We start from the raw sequence: 24,094 nt of genomic DNA on the forward strand, positions 1-24,094 counted from the left end.
TTTCTATCAGCAAAAGAAAACATCAGCAAGATGAAAATGGAACCAACCCTATGGAAAAACATATTTGCCAATGATAGAAGAGATTAAGCTCTAAAATATATAAAGAACTTACATGTCTCAACACAAAAAAGACAGACAGCCTAATTAAAAATCAGGCAAAGGACTTGAACAAATATTTTTTCATGGAGGATGTACAGAGGGTCCATAGGCTTATGAAAGAATGCTTAACATCGCTAGCTATCAGAGAGATGCAAATAAAAACCACAATGAGATACCACTTTACACTAGTCAGAATGGCCATCATCAACAAATCAATGAACAACAAGTGCTGGCGAGGATGTGGAGAAATGGGAACCCTACTGCACTGTTGGTGGGAATGAAGACTGGTGCTGGCATTATGGAAAACAGTATGGAATTTTATCAAAAAACTAAAAATGGAACTGCCTTTTGAACCAGTGATTCCACTGCCAGGATTATACATGAAGAATCCTGAAACCCCAGTTCAAAAGAACTTATGTACCCCTATGTTCATAGCAGCACTGTTTATAATAGTCACATGCTGGAAACAACCTAAGTACCCATCTGTAGATGAGTGGATCAAAAAACTGTGGTACATTTACACAATGGAATACTATGCAGCAGAAAGAAAGAAGGAACTCCTGCTATTTGCCACAACATGGATGGAACAAGAGAGAATTATGCTTAGGAAAATAAGCCAGGCAATGAAAGAAAAATACCATATTATATCACCTGGTACAGGAGACTAATGAACAACACAAACAAACGAACAAAATTGAACAAGGAACTGAGTAACATGGGCAAAAACTGAAAGCAGTGGGGAGGGAGAGAAGTGTGGTAAGTAGGGGAAGGGTTTAGTAAAGGTACTAGTATAAATAACCCATGGGCATGGACAACGGGGTGGGGATTGACTGTGGGAAAAGGGATGGAATGAGTGGGGGTGGGAAGCAATGAAGGAAAATGTGGGACAATTATAAAAGAAAAACAATAAAAATAAAATTAAAAAAAGAAAAAGGAAACAAAGAAGTATGGTCCAAAAGGGGGAATGGATCAAGGTTCTGGTGGAAGAACTAAGCAATGAGGAGATAGCCAACCTAACAGATGCAGAGTTCCAAACACTGGTGATAAAGATGCTAACAGGCTTGACAGATATGCTTGAGTATGGCAAACACATAAGGGAGGAAGTGAAGGCTATGCTAAATAAAACGAAGGAAAATCCACACAAAACCAATTGTGAAGGGAAGGAAACTGCGGTTCAAATCAATGATTTGGAATATAAGGAAGAATGAAAAAGTCAGCCAGTACAGAATGAGGAAACAAGATTGAGAAAATGAGAAGAGGTTTAGGAACCTCTGGGACAGCTTTAAATGTGCCAACATCCGAATCATAGGGTACCAGAAGGAGAAGAGGAAGAGCAAGAAATTGAAAGATTATGTGAAACAATAATGAAGGAAAACTTCCCAAATTTGGCAAAGGATAGACATACAAGTCTAGGAAGCACAAAGAGTCCCAAACAAGATAGACCCAAAGAGGGCCACACCAAGACACATCATAAGTAAAATGCCAAATGTTCAAGATGAAGAGAAAATCTTAAAAGCAGCAAGAGAAAAGTAGAGATTTATCTACAAAGGAGTGCCTATAAGACTGTTAGCTGATTTCTCAGAAAAAAACTTTGCAGAAAAGAAGGGACTGGCAAGAAGTATTCAACGTGATGAAAAGTAAGGACCTACAATCATGACTAGTCTATCCAGCAAAGCTATCATTTAGAATAGAAGGGCAGATAAAGTGCTCCCCAGACAAGGTAAAGCTAAAAGAGTTCATCATCACCAAGCCATTATTATATGATATGTTAAAGGGACTTATTTAAGGAAAAGAAGATCAAATCTATGAACAGAAAAATGACAACAAATTCACAACTATCAATAAATGAATCTAAAAAACAGAAACGAAAACAAACTGAGGAAACAACTAGAATAGGAAGAAAACCACAGATATGGGGATCATATGGAAGATTATCAGCTGGGAGGGGGGAGGGAGAGAAATGGGGAAATGGTGCAGGGATTAAGAAGCATAATTGGTTTGTACAAAATAGACAGGGGGAACTTAAGAATAATATAGGAGAGGGTGAAGCCAAAGAACTTATATATATGACCCATGGACATGAACTAAGGGGGGTGGGATTGCTGGGGTAGAGGAGTTACTGGGTAGAGGGGAACAAAGGGGAAAAAATTGAGGCTACTGTAACAACATAATCAATAAGATATACAGTAGTCCCTCTTATATCACATTTCACTTATCAAGGCCTCACTGTATCGTGGAATTTTAAAAAATATTATATTTAATTATTGTGGATTTTTTGCTATATTGTGGGATTTTGCAATACTGTATACATATGATGTTAAAGTTACGTAGGTTTAAGAGTGTAGAATATGTTTAAAAACCTATGTAGTGTTTATAAAAGTGTGGAAACGGTTAATAAGGGAGTGGGAATAGTTTATAAGTGTGTGGGAAGGGTTTATAAAGCCTTAAAATATATATCGATACTAAAATAAATGTAAGGTTCCTACTTCGTGGATTTTCACCTATCGCGGGGAGTTCTAGAACATAATACCCATGATAAGTGAGGGAATACAGTACTTATTTAAAAAGGAAAACTAGTAAATAGAATATGTATGTGATCATAATAGACATTATAATTACATATTAATTTTTTTCCCAATTCACTCTATGAAGTCAGTATTACCTTGATACCAATGCCCATACCAAAATATCACAAAATAGAAAACAGAAAACAACAGATCAATGTCTGTAATGAATATAAATACAAAACTCCTTAACAAAATATCAGCAAACCAAATTCAGCAACATATAAAAGGAATCTTATGACCAAGTGCAATTCATCCCAGGAATGCATGGTTAATTAAACATAGAAAAGTTGATCCTTGTTTTTAGGATGAGGAAACTGAGATCCAATGTGGTGGAGGAGTAAGTGGAAGCTAGACTAACCTACTCCTAGGACCAATCTGGAATTACAACTAAATTATAGAGAAATCATCCAGAATAACCAACTGAACAATAGATGGAGAGAAGCCTTATAACTACAGACAGACAGAAGAAACCACTTCACCATAACATGACTGGTAGGGAATATACATATGTGAGAGGGCTTTCTAGGCTCTCTCTGGCAGCAGCTGAAGACCTGGAGGGATATTTCAGAGACCGAGGGGTTTCCTTGAGAAGTGTGGGTTCTAAACTCCAAACTTGGCTTCCTAGCACCAGAGCCAGAAAGGAACCCAATAACATCCAGCTGTGAAGAGAAGCAGGGTTTCTGTCTACCAGGGAGAGAGAGCTAGAGATTCAGAACATCTCTTAAAGGCCAACATGCAAAATTTTGTTCACAGATACTTACCCTGAGCTCTGGCAGAGGAAGGTCAGAGTGTACTTGAGATACTTGAGGAAGTCTGGGATTGGTGACTCTGGGGAGAGAACTGAAGGGATAGCTGCCAAGCTCCCTGTTCTGAGGCATTTTCTATTCTGCAGAAGTCATCCTTCTCAGGCAGAGCAATCCTCTCCAAGAGGCATCAGCCTGAAGGGAAGCAAGAACCCTGCACACAGGAATTACTCTGCCCCACTCTGTGAAGCTTAAACTAGGCTGATGATTACAGCTTGATTAGTTTAACAAGCAATCAGTTTAACATTTGATTAGTTTAACTACTGAAGGAGAAAATACAAAGAAGCAGCCGAAATGGGAAGACAAAGACACAAACCCCAAATGAAAGAAAAAAGAGCTAGATGAAATAGAGGTGAGCAATTTATCAGATAGAGAGTTTAGAGTAAAAATTATACAGATACTCAAAAGCATGAAAAAAGACATAGAAACCATAAAAAATAAGCAGTCAGAAATAAAAACTCAATATCTGAAATAAATAATACACTGGAAGGAATAAATAGTAGGTTAGATGAAGAAGAGGGTTGCATCAGTGATTTGGAAGACAAGATATTAAAAAAAGACTAAAAGACTAAAAGACCCAGGCAGAGCAGCAAAAAGAAAAAAAAGTTTAAAAAATGGGGAGAGCTTAAGATACATTTCGGACAACACGAAAATGAACAACATTCACATCATGTGAACACCAGAGAGAAAAGGGTGAAAGCAAGGGATCAAGAATCCATTTGAAGAAATAATGATGGAAAACTTTCTTAATCTGGTGAAGGGAATACGACATACAAGTCCAGGAAGCTCAGAGGGTCCCAAGCATGTTGGACTTAAAGAGACCTACACTGATACATCTAAAAATTAAAATGGCAAGCTTTAAAGACATGGAGAGAATCCTAAAGGCCGCAAGAGAAAAGCAGATAATTACTACAAGGGAGCATCAATTAGACTGTCATCTGATTACTCAATGAAACATTTCAGGCCAGAAAGGAGTGATGTGAAATACTCAAGGTGATAAAAAGCAAGGACCTACAAAGTAAGGCTACTTTACCCAGCAAGGCTATCATTTAAAATCAAAGGAGAAATAAGAAGCTCCCCAGACAAGAAAAAGCTAAAGGAGTTTATTGACATCAAACCAGAACTGCAATAAATGATAAAGGGCTTGCTTTAAGAAGAAAAAAAATAAATTAAAAAGAAAAAAAAGGAGAAAAACAATCTAACAATAAAATGGCACTACATACATATCTGTCAACAATCACATCAAATGTAAATGGCTTACACGCTCCAACCAAAAGACATAGGGTTGCTGAGTGGATAAGAAAACAAGATCCATATATATGCTGCCACCAAGATACCCATCTCAGATGGAAAGGTACATACAGACTAAAAGTAAAGAGATAAAAAATGTATTTCATGCAAATGTAAAAGAAAAGAAAGCTGGAGTAGCAGTACTTATATCTGACAAAATAGACTTTAGAACTAAGGCTATAGTAAGAGACAAAGAAGCACACATACTGTTAAAGGGAACAAGCCATCAGGAGGATATAACACTAGTAAACATTTATGCACCCAACATAAGAGCACCTAAATATGTAAAGCAAATGCTCATGGACATAAAGAGAGTGATAAACAGAAATAGAGTCATAGTCTGAATTTTAACACACTATTGATTTCAATGGAAAATGTTTCAGGCAGAAAATCAACAAGGAGATAGTGGCTTAAATGACACACTAAGTCAAATGGATTTAATTGATATCTTCAGAGCATTTCACCCCAAAGCAGCAGAATATACATACTTTTCAATGCACATGGAACCTTTTCTAGGATAGACCACATGTTAGGACACAAAAGATGTCTCAATAACTTTAAGAAGATTTAAATCATATTAAGCATTATATCTGACCACAATGCTATAAAGCTAGAAAGCAATCACAAGAAGAACACTGAAAAACATACAAGACATGAAAGCAAAATTATATTATTAAACAATGAGTGGGTCAACAATGAGATCAAGAAAGAAATCAAAAGGTACCTTGAAACAAATAAAAATGAGGTCACAACAATCTGAAATACGTGAGACACTGGGAAATCATCCTTAAGAGGGAAATTACAGGACTATCTCATTAAAAAAAAAAAAAAAGAAAGAGAAAAGAAAAGAAAAAGCTCAAATAAACATTCTAACTTCACACTTAAAGGTACTTAAAAAAGAACAACAAAGCCCAAAGTAAGTAGAAGAAAGGAAATAATAAAGATCAGATCAGAAATAAACATAATAGAGTCTAAAAAACAATACAAAGAATCAATGAATCTAAGAGCTGGTTCTTTGAATAAACAAGATTGACAAACCTTTAACCATACTCATAAAAAAAGAGAAAGGACCAAAATAAATAAAATCAGAAATGAAAGACGAGAAATTACAACTGACACCAAAGAAATACAAGGATGGTAAGAAAATATATAAAAAACTAAATGTCAACAAACTGAACCATCTGGATGAAATGGATAAATTCCTAAAAAATTGAATCTTCCAAAACTAAATCAAGGAGAATCAGAGAATCTGAATAAACAGATTATATCTAGTAAAATTGAGACAATAATAAAAAAAACTCCCAACAAACAAAAGCCATAGACCAGATGACTTCCAGGGGAATTTTCCCAAGCACTCTGAGAAGAGCTAAAACCTCTGCTTCTCAAACTATTTCATAAAATTGAAGAGTAAGGAAGGCTCCCAAACTTATTTTATGAGGCCAGCATCATCCTAATTCCAAAACAAGATAAGGACACTACAAAAAAAGAAAATTATAGGCCAATATCTCTGATGAACATAGATGCAAAAATCCTCAAACTATTAACAAACCAAATACAACAATGCATCAAAAAGATCATACACTATGAACAAGTGGGATTTATTCCTGAAATGCATGTGATTCACCACCTAAACAAAATGAATGATAAAAACCACATGATCATATCAATAGATGCAGACTTCTAGAGCCTAGAAATAAGCCAACAACTTTAAGTTAGTTAATATTTGACAGGGGGTGCAAGCACATACAATTGACTAAAGATAGTTTATTCAATAAATGGTTTTGGTAAAATTGGACAGATACATGCAGAAAAAATGAAACTATATCATATTCTTACACCACACACAAGAATAAATTCAAAATGGATCAAAGACTTAAATGTTAAACTCAAAACCATAAAAGTCCTAGAGAAAACTATAAGCAGAAAAATCTCAGACACTGCTTATAGCAATATTTTATTGGATATATCTCCTCAGGGGATGTAAACAAAAGAAAAATAAATAAATGAGACTACATATAACTAAAAAGTTTTTCACAGCAAAGAGAATTATCAACAAAATCAAAACACAACCCACAGAATGAGCGAACGTATTTGCCAATACATCTGATAAGGGGTTAACATTCAAAATTTACAAAGTATTTACAAAACACCAAATACAAAAAAAAAAAAAAAAAAAAAAAAAAATTAAAAGTTGGGCGAATAACCTGAATAGAAACTCCTCTAAAGAGGATACACAGATGACCAACAGACTTATGAAAAAATGCTTAATATCACTAATCATCATAGAAATGAAAATTAAAACCACAATGAGATATCATCTCACACCTGTCAGAATAGCTGTCATCAGTAAATCAATAAACAAGTACTGACAAGGATGTAGAGATAGGGGAATCCTTTTGCACCATTGCTGGGAATGCAGTCTGGTGCGACCATTGTGGTAAGCAGTATGGAAATGACTCAAAAAATTAAAAATCTATCTACATTTTGACCCAGTGATCTCACTTCTGGGAATATATCTGAAGAAACCTAAAATAGTAATTCAAAAGAACATAAGCACCCCTGTGTTCATTGTAGCGTAATTTACAATCACCAAGACATGGAAGCAGCCCAAGTGTCCATCAGTAGATGAGTGGATAAAACAACTATGGGATATTTATACAATGGAATTCACTTGGCTGTAGAAAAAAAAAAAAGAAACTTTTACCTTTGTGACAGTATAGATAGACTTAGAGGACATTATGCTAAGTGAAATAAGCCAGTCAGAGAAAGACAAATACCATATAATTTCACTCATATGTGAAATCTAATGAACAAACTGAACTTACAAGAAAAATGGGGACAGATTCATAGATGGAGAGCAGATGACAGCTAGTTCGTGAAGGGGGAGATTAGGGGATGTTGGGATTGACCAAAAAAGAAAAAAGACATAGACATGATCAGCAGTGTAGTAATTGTTTGGGGAGGGGTATAAGGAAACTAAAAGGAAATGTGAAAATACAATAAATATTAAAAGAAAAAATAAACATACAAAAGTCAATTAATGCCATTAACTATATTAATTGAAAAAGATAACCATATAATTATCTCAATGAGCATAAAATTATTTGAAAAATATAATCTCTTTCATGATAAAATTATTTTTATAAAGATAGAAATAAAAGGGGAATTATTCATCTAGATAGAGAATTTATGAATAAAAACACAGATATCATATTTAATGGGAAAAGATTGAAAGCTTTCCCACTAAGACCAGGCAAAAGATATGTTAGCCCAGTCTTGCCAATTCTATTCAATACTTTTCTTGATTGTAATGGGCACCAATTAGACAATACATGCAATGATACATACATATATATACACACATATGTACATATTTATGTATCTACATATACACAGACTCACAACTTAGAAGAAATTAAACAATGTGTTTTTGAAAATGATGTATTTGTGCATGCAGAAAATCTGAATAAATCAACTAAAAACTATTTAAGCTAATGAACTAGTTTGACAAACTTGTAAGATTTAATTAAAATATTTAATCAATTTCATTTCTATACATTAATTATGAACAATCATCAAATTAAGAATAACATTTTAAGTACAACAGAGAATAAAATAAAAAGAATCAATTTAATAAAAGAAGTACAATGTTTGTCCTCTAAATACTACAAAACATTTTGACAGAAACTAAAGAAGACTTAAGAGAAGGACATCCGACTTTCATAGGCTGGAATATTTAATACAGGTAAGACATCAATAGACTCAAATTGATCTTGATTCAGTGCATACCCTATCAAAAATCCAATTATTTGTTTTGAAGGAAATTGTCCAGTTCATCCTAACATATATGTGGAAATTCAAATGATTTAAAACAGTAGAAACAATCCTGAAAAAAAAGGAGGACTCACATTTTCTGACTTTTTAAACTTACTACAAAGATCAAGAAAGATTGATACTGGCATAAAGATAGACACATAGGTAAATGGAATAGGACTTGGAATTCAAAAAATTACCCATAACATTATGGTTAATTGATGGTTAATAGGTATGTCAGAAGTGAATGGAGAAAGATTAATATTTTCATCTAATGATGCAAGAAAATTGGATATCCACATGCAAAAAGAATGAAATCAGACTCTTTCATTATACCATAACCAAGAATCAATTCAGGACCAAAATGTAAGATCTAAAACTATAAATGATGTAGAACAAAACACAGAGTAAGTGTTCATTACCTTGGCTTAGGGAAAGCTTAATGACAACAAAAGATTAAGCAAGAAAAGAAAAAATAAATAATTTGCAGTTCATCAAAATTGAAAAATTTTTGCATCAAATTCATAGAATGAGAAAAATATTTCCAAATCATGCATCTAATAAGGTATTTTATTCAAATATATGAAAGAGTTTACAACTCAAAAGGACAAATGATTCAAAAATAGGCAAAGGATCTGAATAGATAAGATATACACACATAGTCAATAAACATATAATAAGATGCTTAATATCATTATCAATTAAAAAATGTAAATCAGAACTACCATGAGATATTATTACAATTCACTAGAATGACTATAATAAAAAAGATAGATAATCACGTTTTAATGAGAAACTTGAGAAATTTTAACCCTTATATATTGCTGGTGGGAATGTAAAGTAGTGCTACTATGTTGGAAAACAAAATGACAAATGACTCCTGAAAACATTAACCACAGTGATTATATGACTCAGCAATTCTGTTCTTGAGTACATCCTCAAGAAAACAGAAAAAATATTTCCACATAAAATGTGTGCATGAATATTCAAGGCATCATTATTTATATAACCAAATAAAGTGGAAACAACTTAAATCCCCATTACCTAATGAATATATAAATTAAACATGATGTATCCATACAATGGAACATTATTTGACAGTAAAAAGGAATAAAGTACATGCTACAACATGGATAAACCTTGGAAACATTATGCTCAGTGAAAGAAGTCAGTCACAAAGTACTACATAGGAGAGGACACCCAAGATAAATCAGAATTTATTGATAAAAAAGTATATTTATTCTTACATGTTTAAACTTCAGTCATCTTCAAAGTAGTCACCGTTTGATGCAATACACCTATCGAGATGGATTTTTCACTTCTCAAAACAGTTTTTGAATTCATTGATTTTTATGCTTTTTAGTCTTTCTGCCATTTTTTGTTTTACCTCCTCCACATCAGCAAAATGTTTCTCTTTGAGGACTTTTTTCATCCTGGGAATAAAAATAAAAAATAAGTTGCTCAGGGTGAGATTGGGTTAATAAGGAAGGAGGGGCACAGGGGTCAAAAACTGCTGAACACTCACTGCTGTGTAGGCAGTTGGACTCATAAATCACTCATCATGAAATGGGCAAACACATTGAGTCTTCAAAAAAAATTGCTGAAACTGAATGCAGCGTCTCACAACAACGCCAGCTGGTACACTGATACAGATGGGTTCCTAGAACACTCACCTAGTGGGGAAGCCTGTCATACAAGAAGCCTGCCCTTCAGAAGATACTTCTGAATTTTTGGGTCTCCCCTTGTATTATATGATATGATTTATGAAATGTCTAAAATAGGCAATTATATAGAGACAAAAATAGTTTAATGGCTGCCAAGAGTGGAACCGGGGTTATCAAATGAGAATGACTACTATAAAGTACAAGATTTCTTACTGGGTAATAAAAATATTCTGAAATTAGATTGTACTGATTGTTGCACAATTCTGGGAAGTACTGATACATATTACAATGTGGATGAACCTTAAAAATGGTTTGTTAACTAAAGTAAATTAGTCACAGATAACCTGTTATGATGTCATTTACATGGAATGTCTAGAACAAGCAAACCTTTAGAGACAGAGAGTATATTCGTGGTTTTAGTGGTGCCTGAGGCTAGTGGGTAAGGGCAGGTGCCAGGGATCGAGAATGACTGCTAATATAGAACAGGTTTCTTTTTAGGATAATAACAATGTTTTAAAACTGAATTGTAATGATGGTTACACAATTCTGTGAATAAATAAAGCCTATTGAATTGTACAAAGTCAATGCGTGAATTGTATGATACTATCTCAGTAAAGTTGTTAAAAACTGTACAAAGGAAATGAAGTTAACTTTAGTAGGAATTTAGGTGGGGAAAATTCAGGTAACATGTGCGCATCATTGAAGTACAGGAAGAGATAACATGTATTGATACATAGGTAGAGTCATTCCCAGGAGCACAGAGCAGACAAAATGTAAAATAACAAATTCAGAGAATAGACATTTGAAAATGTTAATACTGGAAAAGTAGCAAGTAGAGGATATTTTTATAATCTTTTTCTGAGAACAATATGTTTTTTGGATCAAGAAAAGAGAGTAAGAATGAAGGTTTTTGTGAAGTGATCACATCTAGAAAGAGTAAAAATTTTCAAGGGAAAAGAACTAAACTAGTCATAATCAGAGCTGACCAGGTAAACTGAATAAGGTAAAGAGTAGAGAAATAAATCCTGAAATATAAAAATGACGGAGAATCTTTTAAACATTATTTTAATTTTATTTTAAATTTTTGTTACAAAAACAAAACAGTAACCATTTTAAATATTTTTAAGTGTACAGTTCAATAGTATTAAGTATATTCACATTGTTATGCAACATGTCTCTAGAATTTTTTAATCTTGAAAATTAAAACTTTGTAATCACTAAAAACTTATTCCCTCTTCTCAGCCCTTGGCAACCACCTTTGTAATTTCTGTTTCTATGATTTTTTACTATTTTGGATACTGCCCATGTGTGGAATTATAAAGCATTTATTCTTTGGTGATTGACTTATTTCACTTGCCATAATGTCCTTGAGATTCATACATGTTGTAGGGTGCAAAAGGATCTTTCTTTTGAAAGCTGAATAGTATCCACTTTATGTACATATTAAAGTTTTTATACATTGTACTGTCAATGTATATTTGAGTTACTTCCACACTTTGTATATTGTGAAAAATGCTCCAGTGAATAAAGGAGTGCAAATATATCTTCAAGGTCTTGCTTTAATTCTTTCAAATACATATCCAGAAGTGGGCTTGCTAGATCATATGATAATTATATTTTTAATATTTTGAGGAATCTATATACTGTTTTTCATAATGACTGCATCATTTACATTCCCATCAACAAACACAAGATTTCCAATTTCTCCACATCCTTGCCAAGACTTGCTTTCTACTTTTTTAAATAGTGTTCATCCAAATGAATGTGAGGTGGTGTCTCATTGTGGTTTTCAAATGCATTTGCCTAATGATTAGTGATGTTGAGCATCTTTTCATATTCTTGCTGCCCACTTAAAGAAATGTCTACAGAAGTCTGTTGCCCATCTTTAAAAGAGTTATCTCTCATTTTGATATTGTAGGTTGTAGGAGCTCCTTATGTATTGTCTATTAATCCCTTATTAGATTTGTGACTTGCAAATATTTTTTCTCATTCTACAAATTGCCTTTAACTCTGTTAATTGTTCCCTTTGACTAGAATAAACCTTTCAAATATTAAAAGATAAAATTTTCTTTAAGAAGTGCTACTTATAAATGTGTAACACCTTTATATAACTAGTAAATCAATGCAGGTTAAAAATACATTTCATTATGCTGCTGTCTCCAGGCACAGACTCCACAGTGTGTCCCACTATATCCACCTCTGCTGGACACTGAATACAAGTATTATAACCATTGATTCTGCTGATTCTGGAAACTCACCATCACTACCACTTCTGACACCAAGCTCTCCAGAATAAGTTCACTTTGTTTCTTGCTTTAAAAGGAGTGGCAGCTTTGTCTGGTTGACAGAGCCTTATTAAGAAACCATGCCCATTCTTTGGCTGCAAGTGAGGATTGAACAGTAAATACAAGACATTTTCAGCAATCTCAAATGGGAGATAGGTTAGGTCTTCTTAAGGTGGAGAATCCCTCAAACATATATATAGTGATTTGACTGGCATTGTGGTCAAAAATAGAAAGTGACATTTACCACTCTTCCTCAGGGAAAAAAAAAAAAAAAAAGATGACCTTCCATGAAATACATCTTAGTACCATTATTATAATCTTCTAGATGGGTCATTACCTAATCCAGAATAATTCTTCTTACTCTTATATGCATATAGAATAACAGGACAAATTTCAAACCCAAAGTTCTCTGTTCAGTTAATATTCCTGATACAGACTTGGTGAACATAGTTATTATCATGCTTAGAGACAAAAAAGAGGAGACTCATTTACCTGTAAGTCCATTCTGTTTAAGTAGAAAATACATGCTAGTGATGGAAGAAATAATGACTGTAAAAATAATAAATTAGGCCATCCAAATCAGTATCTGTAACCTATACAATCGTAGATGTTATAGCTGATCACTTTCAAATCCTAGAGAATAAATAGCCTAAATAGTGTCAGCTGGTCAAATCAGTATTTTCTCTTAAAAAGCTAGAGCAGATAACATGGTCTACCATTCATATTAGGAATAAAAATGGTTAACTTTATGATATCTTTATGTTAAATAAATACATAATACATATATTTAGCTACACTAAATACACTGCCTACTTTCTCCAGAAATTAATAGTTTACTAAATCTATAGGACTTCATCACATCATTTTATTTTTTATTGACATGTTTTAATTTACACAGCTACTTCAAAACTATTTTTATTATATATTTTCTTTTTAAATTGTATTTTGTTGATTATGCTATTACAGTTGTACTGATTTTCTCCTTTTGCCTCCCCTCCACCTAGCACCTGACACTCCAGCAGGCAATCCCTCCACCATTGTTCATATCCATGGGCCATGTGTATAAGTTCTTTGGCTGTTCCAGTTCCTAAACTGTACTCTACATCCCCATGGCTATTCTGTAAGTACCTATTTGTACTTCTTAATCCCCTCACCTCTTCACCCATCCCCCCACAACCTCCCTTTCATCTGGCAACCATTCAAACATTCTCTGTATCCATGATTCTGTCTCTATTCTTGTTTGTTTTTTAGATTAAATTGTTAATAGATATGTATTTTTTGCCATTTTATTGTTCTTAATATTCTTTTTTCTTAAATAAGTCTCTTTAACATTTCATATAATAATGGTTTTGTGATGATGAACTCCTTTAGCTTTTTCTTGTCTGAGAAACTCTTTATTTGTCCTTTGATGGTAATTGATAGCTTTGCTGGGTAGATCTATCTTCATGGTAGGTCCCTATTTGCCATGAATTTGAGTATTTCTTACCAATCTCCTCTAGCCTGCAATGTTTCTTTTGAGAAATCAGCTGACAGTCTCATGAGAACTCCCCTGTAGGTAACTAATTTCTTTTCTCTTGCTCTTTTTAAGATTCTCTCTTTATCTTTAACCTTTGGCACTTTAATTATATGTGTCTCATGGTGAGCTTCTTTGCATTCATCTTGTTTGGGAATCTCTGTTCTTCCTGAACTCGAATGTCTATTTCCTTCACCAAATTAGGGAAGTTTTCTTTCATTACTTTTTCAAATAGATTTCCAATTTCTTGCTCTTTCTTTTCTCCTTCTTCTTCACAGACATATTTTTATATTATTATAATTAAAAAAATAATTTTCTCTCACATGAACATTTGTATGGCACATTTTCAGTGCTTAAGCATCTGAAGTACCCAGAAATCTCTTATGAAATCCTATGGTTAATACACTCTGGCACTTTCACCAATAATTATTTGTAGACAGACAGATGATAAGACAAAAAAAATATTAGGATTGCTTAGTGTTAGGTTTTTGCCCGGAAGAAGAGAGGAGTCAGGTGGACCAGTTCCCAGCCTTTATTGAAGGATGTTCAAGCAGGCGACTGAGTCCGAGCAGACAACAGCAGCAAGGGAAGGGGTAGAGGGATTTCTAAGGGCATAGACCAGATCCCAAAGGAAGTGAGTCACCCTGCTGGTCGGCTCCAGAGTCCAAGGTGTAGGTGAAACAACAATGTCCTCTGGTTAGGGATGGTTGCTTTGTCCAGGAGATTTATGGTCCTTGTTTCTGGGAAATGTTCAAGGGAGAGGGAAACCGATTCTCAGCAGAATGCTGGCGGCTATGCCTCAGTTGCCTCTGTTAATAGGGAACCTTGTGGTCAGGTATATGGCCGGTGACACAGACCCTCTTTGTTTCAGCACAGGTGTTGTTCGGGTGCTGTAAGACTTCAGGCCATAATTGTTGAGAACTCAGTGACCACTGACTACAGCCTGTTTTGGAAGTCCTAGCACAGATGACAGGTTTTGGGCCAGGCCACATGGGGTCTCTGGCCCTAACACCTAGTATTTTATTATTACTATTTTTTTTAAATTTTAAAGTTATAGTGTCATGGAGATCTTGTATGTAACACTTTAGTTTTGCCTTATCAAAGCCAGAGCTAATATTAGTCACAAGGAAGTGTTACTACCCTTGAATTGGGGAAATCCAACTAAAGAGTCTTTAAGTTTAAAGCTATAACTACTGTCTTTGGATTGAACAAATATCTGTTATCTCCACACACATAATACAAACCAGATTCCTATGGACAACCCCCTCTTTCCATTCAATTCCAGTCAGTTTGAGGGTGAATTTCACAGATGAAAAGTGATGCATTATTGGAGTTTAGAAATGGTGGTATTAGTTTTGCAGACTCTCACCCTGCACCTCTGACATGGGCAGATTTATATTAATTCCAGAATTGGCTGGAAAAACTTCAGTTAAGCATGGGAAGGAGAGTGAGATGTGAGTTACAACCACAAAATGCTTTATTTCATGTGAAACTGCTGTAAGTGAGAACTTTAAATGGTATTGACAGGAGTGTGAATTTTCTTTTTTGAGAGTTCCACCTGCCCAAAAGTGGAAGCTTCTCCGGCTGCTCCCATGCTGTCCTCATCTGAGGGATAAGCAAAAGCCTCCTTTCCAAAAGTCTGTCAGTTCAGCATTTTTATGAGGCATTGAATTCATTTTTTAAAGTGTTAAACAAATACATTGTCAAACTAAAAATGATTTCAATTTTTAAAAGGAAACTTGGCATACGAATTACTCTGAATAATTATCTCAGCAATGTGTAGTTTTTGGGTTACCAACTACCGTGATAGAGAAATCCTATATTATACACACAATTTCAATCGGTAGTTAATGTTGATATCCAAACTATAACTAGCAAGCAATAACTACAAAACTTGCACCTAAATACCATAGAGATTGGGAAGTAAAGCTGCTGCTTCAATAAATAAATATTATCAGAATAAATATTAAAATTATTTAAGATGGTCTGATTTTATTTTCTAACATTAAACATAGATTGTATAAAATTTGGATATTTTAAACCAGATAATTATTTCATTATTTCTTGACAGCTTTACATTAATTTATTCATAAGAGAAATTTATTAACATGTATACTTACTACCCTTGATTTTTAATTATTCTTTATCTTTCTGTTTTGGTCCAAGCAAATTTCTTTTTAAAATGTTTTATTATGATTTTTTTAAGGTAAAGAGATTTTGCTGAAGTCTCTTTCAACTAAGAGGCTATTGTAAGTCATTTATGTTCATACAGTGAAAATAATGTCTCCAGTTATGACACATCCCAGTTTCTCCTTTCCAATAATCAAGTTTGGAACATTTTTTCAACTGCTCCTTTTGAGTGCTGCTCTTTCATTTCAATTCATCTCCTTGTACACAGGGCAGGATGAGAGATGGGATCTAGTTAATACTCTAGATCCATTGTGCTCATGTCGGCTGCCTCTGTGGTACTGTGATCATAAGCAGTGCACAATAGGAGGCATTTTGGTACTTATGGTGCATAATTATTAAGGTGTGACAAAAGGGTGTAGGAATTGTAGAGGCAATCTGTTCTTCAATCTGGGCTGTCTGAGGACCCTTTCAGAGTGGCAGAGTGTTAATTTCCTGAACATCTTATGATAAGCAAAACAAGCCTTTTTTGACAAGGAGGTGACATGAAAACAAGCTGTGGGTGCATAATTTACTCTCTGATGGAATAAAAAAACCCATGAAATGAGAGGGTTAGTTTTCATAGGTAAAGAAATTTGAGCTTTTATAAACAGGATGGTTGGAGAAAATTTTGTTTATATTTTGAAAGTTAATTAATCCCCTCAACTTATAATAAATTTTATTTCATGTAAACAGTGATAAAATATGATTTTTATTATAATTATTAATGTTACATAAGTCCATTCTTGTTCAAATGGAGTAGTTTGCAAAATAACCAGTTACTGATGTAGTATAAAAGCAGTTAATATTATTTACTTGTGCATTGGTTCCAGACAACTGTGAACACTAGTAAACATTTTAAAATTTCAAATATATAACTGTGAACACTAGTAAACATTTTAAAATTTCAAATATATATGCATATATTTCGCCCTGGCTGGTTTAGCTCAGTGGATTGAGCGTCGGCCTGCGAGCTAAGTGTCGCTGGTTCGATCTTCCAGTCAGGGCACATCAGAGAAGGACAACTCTGACTCCAAAAAACCTCCGCTGCCTTGCGGCATACCTCTTCAGGGGAAAGGCTAAGGGAGTAAACCCCGACAGAAAATCCGGAGCCGGAGTCCCTAAGGCGGTTTGATGTTGTAGTCAACACCGGCAACTCCTGCGGCGCACCTGAACCCAAGCTGTATCGACTCCGTCTTTCCCTTGGACCCTTCAGCTGCGAAGAGAGGGGGGGTCTGCTGCATGGGCAACAGCAGACCCTCCATATTACCCTGCCCAGGCTCTGTAGCTTCAACGTCATTGCAAGATGTCGATTCAACACGGGAGGAGACAGATACTACCATGTCACTCCCGAGTCGGACTGCACAGCCATTCTCGGCGGTGCAGATAGACTCTTAAGAAGCTACACCATCGTCTCTCGAGACGGACGGCTGCCGACGATGACGGATGCATATATTAAAGTTTTGACTTTGAAAATAAAAATGGATCTGTTTTAATATGATGAGCTTAAAAAGAAACCCTGAATACTTTTGCTCTATGAGCCTTTAACAGATTAACCTTAAAGAAAGTGCTTTATTTGGGAAAATAAAATGAGCAACTTGTCTTTTTGAACTTACTTGGATCAGAGAAAAAGAAGTTTTATAATGAATAATGCAAAATACCCATGTTTCCTCCTGAGTTGGAAATATCGTGTTTTGTTATGTCATTTTGGTCTGCAAAGTAACTCATCAGGTTTCAGATTTAGTTACCTTGGATTTTACTGTCTGTCTCACCCTACACCTCAGGAGTTTCAGAATCATCCAGAGAGTTAAAAGCAGTAGTCTTCTGTCTGAGCCTTTTGAAAGGAAAGAAAAAAAATCAAAAGCAGAGGCAGTTTGCAATATATTCCTCGATTTTTTTTTTCAGTTTGACTCTATTGGGATGCTCATCAGCTTAGGCAGGTCAGCTGTATAGGAGTGATTTTTAGATGCCTCTTATGATGGCTTAAAAATTAATTTCAACCAATTTTTTTTTCTATCACATGGGAGGAAGCCAGGTAGATCAACTCAGATACCTTTTTATACTGAGTGTACATTCCATGTAGAGTGAAACCACAATCCATTCCAAATAGGGTGTTTACTAAGCTAGATGTTAGGAGTCCTAAATTGAGGTGTGGGCAAAAGGAGAATATTTTAGTCACATTCTGCAGATTAGTGTATTTAGAGTTTAGTTTGTTAAAAATACAAATTATCTGTTCTATCAGAGTCTGACTCAGCTCTAGGTTGATACCTGGCACTCTATCAGATTGTTTAACAAATGTCTCCAGTGCTTCTAAGAATCACACTCTGATAAACCTCACAGTAAGTCTATTATTACCAAAATGCACAGATAAGTTAATGAATTACTGAATGTTACAACTAATCTCATGCTCTGATATGATGTGAATATAGATTTTATATTCCTGTTCTTATGGAAGGACTTTAAAATTCACAGAATCAGCTATGTGTCTCCATTAAATGTCCTGAATACTCATTTCCTCTGCCTTTGACATTTTTGCTTTCACTATCTTATGTGAGGTTCTTTTGCCCATTCCTTCAAAGTTTTTTTCAAAGTCCATATACATTTGTCAGAAATTTTTATACTGATTCTCAATCCTTAGATGCATTGTAAGTAAAAAAATAAAACTGTTTTCCTCAGGCTCCCTACACTACCACTTGACCCAAAACTCAGAGTGAGGGTGGGGTTGCTTCTGCAGAAATACTCTAGTTCAGAAATGCAAAGTCACCTACGTTTATGACAATGGTTATTGGAAGTGTCGGCCACAATTTTACACAGCTGTCAGCATGCTGTGCACTGCTTCTTCTGTGGCCAGCCAAGGTGAACCTCCTAAAAACCAGGGTACACACAAAGAGACAGTTGACTGCTCCACAAAAGAACAACAACAACAACAAAACCCAAAACAAAACAAAACAAACAAAAAACTAGGGGTGAAGGAGAGCAAAGAAGAACAGAAGCATGGGAAAGGAAGAGAGGAGTGAGAATGTATATTTCCTGTGAATGCTGCAAAAAAATTATCACAAACTTGTTGGCATAAAGCAACGAAAACTGATTCCCTTACAATTCTAGAATCCAGAAGTCCAAGTCAGTGTCACTGTGTTTCAATGAGGTGTTGGCAGAGCTGTGTTCCCTCCTGAGGCTCTAAGGGAGAATCCATTCTCTGTCTCTTTCCAGCTTCTGATGGCTTCCAGGATTCCTTGGCTTGTGGCCATATTACTGCAATCTTTGAGGTCAGCATCTTCAAATATGATTACGTTTAGAACTAAACCAGACAGAATATTCTGTTGCAAGATCCTTCACTTGATCATATTGGTCTTTTTTGAACCATATATAAGGTGACTTTTACAGGTTCCAGGGTTAAAATGATGATATCTTTGGTGGGGGTATTTTTGAGTTTACACAGACAGAAAAAAGAGGAAAGAAAGAACCTATATCAGGAGACTGACACTAGTACAGAAAGTGATCACTGGAACAGCTGCAGGTGGGAATAGAAAGATGTAGATCAATTTTAAGGGGTACACTTTGCTGAGGTAAAAACAATCTTGTTATTCCTAAACCGTCAATAAATACAACTTCAAAAAGAAAGACTTGTAGGAGAAGCTGAGTTTCACAGATGTAAAAAGGTCTGTCAGAAATGACCACGAGAATTTCAATCTTTACATGTCCTAGGACAGGACTCCCCACAGGACTTGGGATTAAAAACTTGAGCTAATTTTATCTCATTATCAAAAGCCAGTGCTGCTTAGCTGAAATCTGAATAGCATTGTATTTACTGTGGTTTACATTGTTTTAACTATGACATTCAGGTTTTGTTTTTTACTTTGTTTTGCTACCGTGTTTCTTTCTGTTCTTTCTTTGCTGTTTACACATTTCTGGAATCCATCTCAGCTTATTCTATATGACCTTTTCCATTTTCTTTGCTAACACCTTCTTTCTAAACTGGAATGACATATTTTATTGACATGCATTTCTATGAGAAAAAATTCTCAGGCCATCCCAGGCAATAGGAGTTCCAATCTGCCTGTCCCTTGGTTCATAGATTTCACCCATTAAATCTTTATCTTCAAGTCCATGATGAGAGATTTTTAATCTCCAACAGGACACACTCTGGTCTGAGAGGAAAGGAAAAACTGTCTGATTGACTCCGAAACTAGGTAAGTGCTATATGTATTGTCTGCCCAACAGTAACTTGCCACATCTCAAAGACAGGTCTTTGGTCAATGGTAAAGTTCACAACAGAGCTTAGGAGGAGGTAGAAAAGAATTTTGCAGCCTATGAGCCTGCTGCAGCCAGACTAAGAGAAGAGCACCAGTGTTGTGGAGCCTTGTATATGTGAGTTACAGTGTTCATTATGGCTCATGTCACTTTACCTTTCCAGGTTCATAGGCATCCTTGAATGCGAAAATAATGAGAGGCAGTTTCAAATGAGGTACCGGGCCGCCTCTGCAGTGCATTGTAACAGGCTGCATTAGAGCTGCTTCACCTCCAGGATGAAGCTGAACAGGTGATAAGACAGAGGATTCACCTTGAGGGTCAAGGGCACGCACGGAGCAGGAGGCACTTTCTTTCTGCCTTCTGAGAAAAGGAACTGTGCCTGAACCTGACACTTCTGTACAAGGAGGAAGATTGTATGGGGTGAACTGTGTAATTAATTTCTGTTTTCATGATCATACTTGCCCTACTTTAAATTGTACATGTTCCAATGTTCTGCCAGACCAGCAAATTCAGTTACTCTTTAATTCAAAAATACCCATTGAATGTCTGTTGTGTACAAAAGACTGTGTTGTAAGTAAACAAATAGGGTTTAGTCATTTTTAACTAGGATGGTTACCAGTAAGTTAATAATATTAAATATATGTTTTAAAGAAATAACAAATAAAACAAAACAACATTTATTAAATGTATCTCTGCACAATACACTGGAATGCACAGGTAAATCTGATGTAATCTTGCCCATAAAAAGAAGGGCATATTTTTCAGTGAGTAATTATAATATAGTATCATCTGTGGTAAAACATGACACAGGAAAAGCTGCCAATGTTCAGCTGCACGGAGAGATGCCATGGACCACAGGCAAATTTTCAGGATTTCACAGGTGAGGTCTTGGTGAAATCTTGGTAGCAACTGTTTAATAATCTCTTATGAATCTGATTATTTTTTAAATAACACCACAAAGAAATATATCAAGATACATTTATATATCCAATTCTATGTAACAGGGAAACAAGCTAAAGATGAATATAATCTATCCCCTAACCACCAAAAAGCAATGGACATTTATAGAAATTATTCTAATGAAATGTTTGTGTATTTCCAAAATTGAGGTCCACACTAAATGCCCAACTCTGTTGAGAAAAGTCAGGAGACAGGGAAAGATAAAACTATAATGATTTTAGAAAGAGCAGACTCTGTACAACACAAACATTTCTCACCCAAATCAAAGAGCATCTGTAACCAAAAGTGTATCTCAGGAAGCCAAGGAGGACAATTCAGTTTGAAGGGTTGCTGCTCAGTCTACCTGTCTGCAACTGCAAAACATTATATGCCTCATGTGTCACCAGCACCAGCATGACCCAAACCTTTGGCACCATATGAAAGGAAACTTTCCTTCACCACACACTAGGCTGACACAATGCTAGTTCTCTGTAGCAGTTTTACTGGACATAGAATCCAATTTTTTTCGGCATTTCAATTACTACTGCTTCTTCCTCCTGTTTTATTTCTCTTAACTTCAAGTTCCTTTTTCACACTTAAAATTCTTTTCTGAAAAACATTAACCCTTCTCAATAAGTTTTTGTTTTGTTTGTTTGTTTTTTACAAAGGCTACTCTGACCTAGGATAATGCGTGTAAATATAGCTCCCAGGTTTTTAAGCCTTGTAACTCTCACAACCAAACACCACATTATTCTCAAACCTGTCTTAAACAAAAGGGTGATGTTTAGACATTCTTCAAAAATGACACTGTTCACAAATGTCAGTAAAATGGAATTCATTGCTCAACAAAGATTATTAAGGTTTACAAGAAAAAAAAGGAGAACAAATTTAATTGGATTTAAATAGAAGACGGTTTTTCTAAAGTATATTTGAGTTCAGTAAGTGTAAAAACCCTGTAAGTATAGGTTCTGGGAGAACAAACTTTCCATGAAATACATACTAAATATAGTATGGATTGGTAATTTAACTTTAGGAAAATAAGCCACTGAAGATTTTAAAGAAAAAAGTAAACTAAATGCAGAATCAATTACAACATTGCATCTTTGACTGAGATGAACATTTTTAAATGTCTGGGGACTTAAATTTTATAAAATACACAAAAAACATTGGGAAAAAAGGGGGAAAAAGTTTTTATTTCTCTCTTTTTACAAGGCTTAGCCAGCCATATCAGAAAGACCATATATTAGTTACAAGAAAAGTTTGCTCTAGATTTTTTTTTTTTTTTTTGGTTACTCTATATGAAAAATAAAAAATACTTTCAGAAATGATTTAAGGCTCTGTGGTAATGGTAATATAATTGAGCTACATTATATTGGCAAAAATTCACTACTTTAGAGGTTTCCTATGCCAAAATAACTGAAATGCATTTTTTGTGGTCACTTCACAGAGGTAAGATGGATCCTCTGACACTTAAAATTTGATTAAATATCAAAATTGATGCTGCCACAGACTTGTACAGAGAATACAAAAAGTTTGTTACTTACAAATGAGGCTTTCTGGGGAAAGACAGAATATGCTCCCAAGCGATCCAAGAATGGCTTGAAAAGAATAGAGAAAATAGATTGTATTCAGGGTGTCTATGGCAGATAGAAAGGAAGAGGGTAGGGAGAGGGTTCTTTCACATGGGATGTGGCTTGTGTGGTTTGGAACTTTCTCTAATACCAAGGAGAGACATCAAGTTTCTTATCAGCTTGTCCAAATATCGCTCAGAAATAAAAAAGGGAGTGATGGAGCTTGAAATCTGTCAGCAGTCAAACATTGAGCATTGAATCTACCTCATTATTATAATTCACCTCTAATAGTTGACTAATGGCTGAAGTGTGTATTATTTCAGTTAACTGAATTTGAACTTATTTAAATAAGCCATGACCATGCTTTATAAGGCCTGTAGTCTGTATTGGTAAGGCAGGTAAATGTTCCATTAAATGTATCGTTCAAGGGTCCAGTATTGTGTAGTCTTGAAAGTGAAATAAGTGTCTGGTTACTATCAATATGAAAGTCTGAACCTCTGAAAGAAATGAGATACAATTTGGTGGTGCCTTGTATTGTGACTTTATAGTATGTCTAATAACTTGTGTGATCTTGATTTATTTTATGCATATCTATGAAGCAAGAAATTACCAGAATTCTTTTACAACAAAGGAGCCAACATTGGTTAAACAACTGTTGTTGTCATTGCCAGACCAGATGGCCAAATCATTAGCAATGACCAAGAGTCTGTAAAAATGTTCAGATGGAGCCAATTGTTGGCCAGGGTATTCATTGCTGAGATGGCTGCTAAAAGTACAATCGATTCTACTGATTCACAGATCCCATTCTTAATTAAGTACATTCTACTAACGGGGTAAAACGCAGCAGCCCTTTAGTGAGTTCCATCACATATGACAGTGGTGTTGCTGTCCATGAAGTATATGAAATCCTTTTGCTATTCACACAGGTGTACCCAAGGGATTACCCATGTGGCCAAGGGGTTCAGGACTGAGGAGTCTTCCACTAGAATCATGGAATCAGGCAAGATACTGAGGGTAGAGAAGACACCCTTCCCATAGATAAGATATGCTGAAAGACTCATATTTGACACTATCCTCTAGAAGAAAGGCTCTATTGTTGTGCTATACTTGTGGGATAATGCTTCTATGACTTG

At 35.0% G+C, this 24,094-nt stretch overlaps 1 protein-coding gene across 1 annotated transcript in view; it reads right to left on the bottom strand.

The window, feature by feature from the left end:
* The window catches only part of LOC150021325 (E3 ubiquitin-protein ligase RNF25-like), a 103,398-nt gene that overhangs the window by 21,309 nt on the left and 57,995 nt on the right, over positions 1-24,094 (bottom strand). The window contains 1 exon segment of the mRNA XM_090286664.1: positions 20,607-20,845. Within this exon segment, the coding sequence (XP_090142790.1) occupies positions 20,607-20,845 (239 nt within the window).

Source organism: Furipterus horrens, unplaced genomic scaffold, assembly GCF_987537825.1.
Source record: "Furipterus horrens unplaced genomic scaffold, mFurHor1.1.pri manual_scaffold_1, whole genome shotgun sequence".
Lineage (NCBI taxonomy): Eukaryota > Metazoa > Chordata > Mammalia > Chiroptera > Furipteridae > Furipterus > Furipterus horrens.